Source organism: Myotis brandtii, unplaced genomic scaffold, assembly GCF_000412655.1.
Source record: "Myotis brandtii unplaced genomic scaffold, ASM41265v1 scaffold847, whole genome shotgun sequence".
In the NCBI taxonomy this organism is placed as follows: Eukaryota; Metazoa; Chordata; class Mammalia; order Chiroptera; family Vespertilionidae; genus Myotis; species Myotis brandtii.
The window spans coordinates 249316-257868 of record NW_005371441.1 but is presented as its reverse complement, the minus strand read 5'-3'; the positions used below and the strand labels follow the sequence as shown (position 1 = coordinate 257868).

At 40.7% G+C, this 8553-nt stretch overlaps 1 protein-coding gene across 1 annotated transcript in view; it reads left to right on the top strand.

Moving 5' to 3' along the window:
- NT5DC1 (5'-nucleotidase domain containing 1) overlaps positions 1-8553 on the top strand; it is a 98723-nt gene that overhangs the window by 86773 nt on the left and 3397 nt on the right. Inside the window, exons 7-10 of the mRNA XM_005884722.2 lie at positions 2171-2345; positions 3198-3295; positions 5872-5990; positions 7332-7484. Coding sequence (XP_005884784.1) covers positions 2171-2345; positions 3198-3295; positions 5872-5990; positions 7332-7484 — 545 coding nt within the window. The remainder of the gene's footprint in view (positions 1-2170; positions 2346-3197; positions 3296-5871; positions 5991-7331; positions 7485-8553) is intronic.

The window sequence follows — 8553 nt, the reverse complement described above, 5'->3', positions numbered from 1 at the left end:
TCGGCCTGCAGACTGAAAGGTCCCAGGTTCGATTCCAGTCAAGGGCATGTACCTTGGTTGCAGGCACATCCCCAGTAGGAGGTGTGCAGGAGGCAGCTGATCAATGTTTCTCTCTCATCGATGTTTCTAACTCTCTATCCCTCTCCCTTCCTCTCTGTAAAAAATCAATAAAATATATTTTTAAAAAAACACATTTCAGTGTCTCTTGGCCAAAAAAAATTGTATATTTTTCTGCCCTGGAAACAGCCACAGACCTTAACTGGAGGCTGAGGGTGGAGGTGTTCGCATCCCAACATCTGGAATCCCCTTGGACAGCAGCTTTGAAAACTCCAGCCACAGATCACACAAATAGTAGTGATACAGTTAACAAGGAAAAATGGTTACTTATTCTGTGATGATATAAATAGTTATATGGCACAAATACCTGTTAAATTAAAAGTTATTTTTAATATTCAAGTTGTACTTTTTAATTTTTTTTTATCAAAAGAGATCCCTACATCCAAAATTATGTTTGATATATGCAGGCCATTTTATGTGCATATCAGATTGTTGCAACATTTTGCTGTTTATTTCCATGACTCGATATTAATCAGTTTTTTAATGTAGGAGAAGTTAAACCTTTATTCTTTAGAACTAGCTTTTTAAAAATTTTACTTTTGGCCCTATCTGGTTAGTGCTCAGTTGGGGTTCGATCCCGTCTGTTTGCAGAAAATATCAGCATCTAAGGATATTAGAGGGGTGGAAAGGCCAGGAAAACGAGTTACATAAAATGGCAGTGAAATAGAATTCCTTTGAGGTTAACTGAAAACACGGAGTACTTTGTGAGTTGAAAACAAACAAGACCATTCCTTTCTTTCCACCTGAGGTCAAAATTCCCTGTCTTGTGCAGTCAGTGTTAATCTATCCGTATCATAATATAATTAAACATGATGTGTTTTTATTATGGGATTAAAAAAAAGGAAGGTACTTTAGATAGGATGACTTTGATAGGGCAATGTTTTTGTCATCACAGGTTATATGTTACAAACCATATTATTACTTTGAATATAAATAAACATAAATATTCCTGTGTCTGTCCCTGCACTGAGGTATTCACTGAATGCCTGCTCCATACCAATAAGAAAGATACACACCCTCCCTTTAGAACTTTACAATCTCTTTGGGGAGATAATTTAATTATAGTATGATTAACCTAACTCTTCCGTGGTTCAACAGCTTGATTTAGTTAAGTAAAAAGATGAGAATATTATAGACAACAACACTGTGTTGTGAACTTAAAAATTGCTAAGAGACTAGATCTTAATTGTTTCCATCACAAAATGTACTAGTATAATGTGATAGAGGTGTTAGCTAACCTAAGGTGACAATCATATTGCAATATATAAATGTAGCAAGTCAACATAATGTTGTACACCTTAAACTTGCATGTTATATGCCAATTAATAAAAATAAATTTTAGGAAAAAATGGATGTCTATTTGTATAATATAGCGCCTATTACTCCAATGATTTGAAGTTTCAAGGGGATGGAAGTATTTTCCCCAGCAACAGTCAATGATCTTTTATAGTAGGAGCAACCCATAAGGTACCATTGGGTATCTGTCCAGGGTTTGTCTAGTTTGTTCATTTCAATGTGCTTGTGAACAAAACAAGGAACCCCATTATTACCTCAGAGTAGTTTTCTCAGCTAAACTGTTATGATTGCATACTTTCCACTAGGCTTATTAAGGGATACTAATAAAATTAATCTAGCCAATAATTTTAAGATACAGTATTTATATGCTGTTTTTAAATTCATTTGAAAATGGGACAGTAGCATTTTAATAGTAATTTATATTTTGGTCACTAGAGGGCACTAGACACATATGTATAGCTAAGGAAAAAATATCAGTTGATATTTCAAATGCAGTTGATATTTCAAAATCAGTTGATATTTCTGATTTGAGAATGCTGAATAAATTCTTTATGTTTTAACAGTTTATCAGTTCTTGTGAAGTAGTCAAAAATATTCTCAACTGACATTTTCAACCATCATTATGTTTTTAAGTAAAGTAGTATTCTTAAGAAGCAGTACTAACTGCTATATTTTTTTATATAGCTTTGAGAGAGATTAACTTGAGAACATGATGAGTCAAAAAAAGAAAAATCTCCTTGATATTTTTATTTTTCAGAAAACTGTGGGATATATTTTCCAGAAATAAAAAGAGATCCAGGCAAGTATTTACACAGTTGTCCTGAATCTGTAAAAAAATGGCTTCGACAGCTGAAGAATGCTGGGAAAATTCTTGTATTAATCACCAGTTCTCACAGTGATTACTGTAGACTTCTCTGCAACCATATCCTGGGGTAAGTGATGAGACATTCTGTTTTGATGTTTATAAAACACTGATAGCACATTGGACCAGTGCGTTTTATAAATGTGCTCCACCATGACCTTATCAGTATATTAAACAACGCTGAGTGGCAAATGGTTATTTCTCATAACATCTCTCAACATCCGCACCACACCCAAGTATGTTTTAGCAAAGCAGCTTTCCTGGGGTTTCGTCTGCTCATAGCTTGCTGATGACCTGGGCTTCAGATCTTCTGAAGGGTGGATGGAACACATGTCCCTCGTGCCTTCCCCAGCAACATTCATTGATTCCCAAAAAGTATGTGGGGATGTTGGATAAATATTATCTCCCCAGTGCAACATGGAGTCCCCCAAGAGCAAGAACTACCATTCCTTTGCCATTTCAAATAATCCTAAATATAGTATTAAGTACAGATTGAAAACAATGATTGTTGTTATCTAAAAATTGCCACATTATAAGACAACACTGACTTTCAAAATAAAGTATCTTCTTCACATTTTGAACACTCTCTGAAGACATAGCTTTGAATATTTCTAGCTATTGGAAACTATTGAATTCACTTACCGTGACTGTGACCATTATGAGAAAGCTTAGCACCGAGAGTTAATGTGCTCATTCTTTTCTTATGTTTATGTCAAGGTGTTGTTCAGGAATACTAGTGCTAAATCACCCTTTATTTCCAGTGGAAGATTTACCTTAAAATGTATAGGAAGCATGTAAAAAGTTCATCAAAAGATAAGAAATGATGGTGTGGTCAAGTAGGTAGGTGAAGATTAAGTTCAATTTTATATAGACAGTTTCTAATTCCTTAAAATAAATATTTTAAAATTCTGTTGCTTTTCAGGAATGATTTTGCAGATCTTTTTGACATTGTGATTACAAATGCATTGAAGCCTGGTTTCTTCTCCCATTTACCAAGTCAAAGACCTTTCCGGACACTTGGTAAGTTAGTTTTGGTTTATTTCTTCTCCTCTTTAAGATTTGTTCATTCATTTATTCAGTAAACAGTAAACAATCTGTTGGCTAACAGCCATGTGCAAACTACTGTGTTAGGAGGTTTTGTGTATACTGATAGGGGATACGATGTATACTAGGTGAAAAACAAAGGTAAAACAATGTGTGAAATATACCACCATTTTATAAACAAAAGGAAAAATAAAGATATGGTGATGCAGTATTTTTAACTTAGCACTTTTTTTGTGCTACTTAAAAGCCGTACTTGGTGCAAGGCAGTTGACAGTAGCTTGGTTCTCTGCTTACTGAGGAGCCCAGAAACGGTGGAATCCAGGTTAAGTTCAGAGTCCTGGGTGTCAAGCACTGAGTGGTCCTCGGTGCACCAGACAGAGGCATAAACAGACATAAGCAGGAAACCCCTGAGGTTGTGCTGCGCGTTGTGAAGGAGGAACCGCCTGATGAGGCCACCTCGAGTGGCTGGCCAGGGGAGGCCTGTCTGAAAAGGTCAGGCAAGGTGACTTGTAAGGAGGGACCTGAAGGGTGAGTCATGAGGAGAGCAGAGGATGAGTGTTCCTGGCGGTGGGACAGACAGTGGCCCCGTGTGGGAGACGTCTGGCTGAGTTCCAGTGACAGAGAAGAGGCCTGTGGTTCTAGCCATAGGGATGGGGGGAGAGGGGGGACGTTAGGGAGGCAGGCAGCCTCATACACTGTGGGAAGGAAGGGGTTTGGGTTTTAGTCCATGAGCAATCTGAAGTGATCCAGTTGAGGTAGAAGAGTGACATAGAGACATCTTTGGCTGCTGGGTGGGGAATGCATTGGATGTGGGGAGGGTTAGAGAGGAAGACCAGGCACTTACAGTGTCCCAAGTGAGAGATGGTCTTGTTTGGTCTGAGGCAGTAGTTCTGGAGATGGTGCGAAGTACATGGGGGGAAGGGACAAAAGTAGGTTTTTCAGTTGTGACTCCATGAAACACAGAGTTTATTCTTGTATGGTTATTATTGTATTATTTTCTACACAAACAACTGTAAACCTGCCTTTGCCCTGCCCTGTATATTTAAGATGTATTACGGAGGTGGAAAACATAGGACTTGGTGATGCTTTAGAAGCAGATGAAAGGAGTAATCGAAAATGACTTCCAGGTTATTAATTTTTCTTTTTTCCTGAATTGAAAAGGTGGGTGCATAGTGATATCACTTGGAGCCAGGGGGAAGAATATAGAAGAAATTTGGGTGGGGTGGAGATTACAACTATTAAGAACTCATCTTTCAACATAGTAAATTTGAAATGCCTAGGAGTTATCTAATTGGAGCTATCAATTAGGAAATCGTGTAAACGAGCCTGGAGTCCAAGAGAACAGAGGTAGGCTCCGGTGTAAATTTGGGAGCCATCAGCTCAGGGACAGGTATTTAAAGCCAGGGGCTTATATGAGATCAAATATAAGGAGAACGAGGACAGGAAAAAGACCCAGACCAAGCTTCACCACTAACTTTAAGGATAAAGAAGATTGCAGTCTGGGAGCAGACAGGTGACAGTGGGGGGAAGAGGAGAGTAGTGTTCAGAAGCCACAGAGGAAAGAGGAGAGTCATCAATGAGGGCAAATGCTACTGAAAAGCCCACTGAAAAAGGAGAGACAGTCCATTGGAGGGGCAAGACTGGTCCTGAGGAGCAGCGTAGAGGGAGACCAGATTGCAGTGTCTTGAAGAGTTGATTGAAGGTAGTGGAACCAATGATTATAGACAATTCTTTCTAGAATTTTAGCTATGAAGACAGCCAAAAAATGGAGGTGTTAGCTGAAAGACATATTTTCTTTGTTAAACTGAAGGTATTAGAATATGCAGATATGCTAATGAAAGGTCTAGGATAGTGGTTTTTGCCTGTGAAACGTTTGTTCCTCAGGGCAAATCTGGCAACGTCTGAAGAGGCACAACTTGGGAGCCAGGATGCTACTGGGGTATCTAGTGGGGAGAAGCCAGGGATGCTGCTAAACAGCCTACAACTCACAGGACTGCACCTCCACTACCGCAAACAAGGAATCATCTGGTCCCAAATCTCAGTAGTGTCAGGTTAAGAAACCCTGGTCTAGTAGAAAGGAAGAGCTTGATGATAGTTTTATATATGGGTTTAATGTCTTATATAAATCCTTGATTTTAAGAAACAATCTGATATGAGGGAGTCAGATAATCCTCTTTGTATTAAACTAGAAAAGAATTATTTTTCCCCTCTTCACAACTTATATTTAATACATAAGCACTCAATAAATTTTTATCTGCAGGGTTTTCATATTTTGTTCCAGTGTATACCTGTCCCATTTCTATACTTATTCCATTTCACAGATTTTTATTAAAATCTTACACACACACACACACACACACACACACACACACACGTATGACCTATTTATGTATTTGTGAAGTGCTTGTAGCAGTAGGTGCGCACTGAAAGCTAGCTCCTGCCCCCAGTGGTCCTGTCTTGTACATGCCCTGCAGCCATGCCTGCGTGTGGTCTGCCCAACAGGGCGCTCTCCCCTGACTAAAGAGGATGTGACTGTCACGCTGCATTTTCAGAGAATGACGAGGAGCAGGAAGCCCTGCCGTCTCTGGAGAAACCTGGCTGGTACTCCCAGGGGAACGCGGTGCACCTTTATGACCTGCTGAAGAAAATGACTGGCAAACCTGAGCCCCAGGTATTTCCTCACTGAGCGGGGTCCTTGGTGCCCACTTGCAGACAAACTTCTGTAAACTAAACCGTGATTCATTTTTTTAAATATATATTTTATTGACTTCAGAGAGGAAGGGAGAGGGAAAGATAGAAACATGAATGATGAGAGAGAACCATTGATCGGTTGCCTCCTGCACGTCCCAGACTGGGGAATGAGCCCGCAACCCGGGCACCTGCCCTGACCAGGCATTGAACTGTGACCTCCTGGTTCATTGGTCGTTGCTCAACCACTGAGCCACGCCAGCTGGGCTAAAATCATGATTCTTACTGCATTTAGCTTAGTTATCTGTGGGGAAATAATCTGCTTTTGCTTGTCTACCAATCTCTTCTCTCACCTCTTCTGTTTACTAGTAAATAAGCCTTTTTGTTGAGGTAGACTAGGTCCTTTATCTGTCTCTGAGTGTAGGAAATATTCCAAGCAAGGGGCCACAGATCGAGGGGATGCACTGGATTAGTGTGGGATGCCTGAGGCATGACATCCTGATAACAGTCCCTAAAAGTTTTTATATGTAAAATAAGCAGTAACTGAAATTACAGGACAGACTAGCCTAAAGACACACTGGCTTTTGACACCCTGGTCACATCGTCCATGTTGGACATTGGTGCATTTTCAACAGCAGGAGCTTTCATCTAAAAAATGTTTGCCAGGAGCCCTGCGAGCCGGAGAGGTCGGTGGGTAACAGCCCTGCTCCATCGGCTCCCAGGTTGCCACAGTCCCCTGGGACCTCCTGAGGGATTTCGTGGACAGTGCAGCCTGACTTGGAGGTTGTAATTCATATTCCCTTAACTGCGGTTTCTCGTCTGTAAAAATCGTGTGGACTAGATCAGTGAACATCTAGTCTTGGGAAACCTCGGGAGCTTCCCAGGGTCCTCCCGCCCAACCCCATCCTCAGAGAGTCCATGTCAGCAGGTCCAGATGGAACCGGGGACCTCTTGGGGAAAGTGGTTGTGAAGTGCACTCCTGCTAATCTAACGCACTGGGACAAGTCACCGCCAACATCTCACCAGTTCTTCAGTTCTAGGGGCAGGTTTAACTGTAAACATATGAACTCTTGCTTCTTCAGCAACACTGAACAAAATCACTTCTTTTCTGCCTTTCTGCTACCTGCACATGCATTGTATAATTTCTTAAACTAAACCTGGCACCTGCAAACCAAATGGGCCAAGTTGATGGTCACCTGGAAAGTTCAAGGAAATTTAAGATGTTTATGCAGCTTTCAGAGGAATTTTCTTCGCCTTCCGTGAAACAATGACCACGCTTTCACAGTTCAAATGCCTCACCCAGAGTTTGCTGTCTGACTTACAGGTTGTGTACTTTGGTGACAGCATGCATTCAGATATTTTCCCAGCCCGTCATTATAGCAATTGGGAGACAGTCCTCATCCTTGAAGAGCTCAAAGGGGACAGAGACTGGAAGCCTGAGGACTCAGAGCCCCTAGAGAAGAAAGGAAAATATGAGGTAAGGGTTCCTCTTTGCTTTATCTTAGGAAGTGCTTGCTGGTGCCAAGAGAGATGAACTCTGCTGGCAGTTGTTGTGGTCTTGCCGGCTCAGCTCTATAATTGATCTTGTGGATAACTATTAAACGATGCCAAGGTAACGCAGGTCAGTCTGTGTTCCCTGCCCTCTGCTTTCATCCAGTGCCGGCGCTGGGGATGTTTTGGTTGGTGCTGAGGCTGCCAGATCCTGACTCACTGTAGTGACACTGTCTCTTTTGCTTGGCCGTGGAAGCTCTTGTGCTCTCTTCATGGGTCTAGCTTAACTAAACAGGCAGCTCCTTGAGACTGACTCCTGAGCCCCCAGAGTGAACTTTACATAAGGGCACTAACCCAGTCACAGGGCTCCGTCCTCATGACCAGACACCTCCCCACCTCCTAATATCACTTTGGAGGTTAAAATTTCAACATAGGAATTCTGGGAGAACATAAACATTTAGACCATAGTAGCATCCAGATTACATTGAACCAGAAAGGGTAGATAGATCTATTTTCCTCTCTTTATAAGAATAGGGAGGAGCCTCGATTCTATCACTCATTTGCAGGACCATTTTCTACATATGTGTGATACGATTTGAGCCTTTTTTCTTTTCAGACTCATTATCTTAGGATAATTAACTAAATCAAATTTATCCTATAAACTGCTATTTAGACATTGAGAAGTTATGTTGAAATACACCTTAGATGTACACATAGGAATGTGGATATTCATATTTCAGTACTACTCTTTGGTGAAATCCAAATAGGTTCTTGCTGAATGATTTCCAAACACCATCATCTGCAAACATACATTCTCATCTTGCTTCACAAATCGAGTTCCAGCACAAAGAATTGTGAATCTAAAGGGATATTTGGGACACTGTGTGCTCCAAAATGAAATTTTCATCAGAAGAGCATGACAGATTTTATAATCCAGACTAGTGGCCCGGTGCACAGATTCGCACACATTGAAAGGAAATTAGAAGAAAGATTCGTGCAGTAATTACATTACTGCAAAAAGTTACATGTCAAAATAGTATATATAATATAGTATT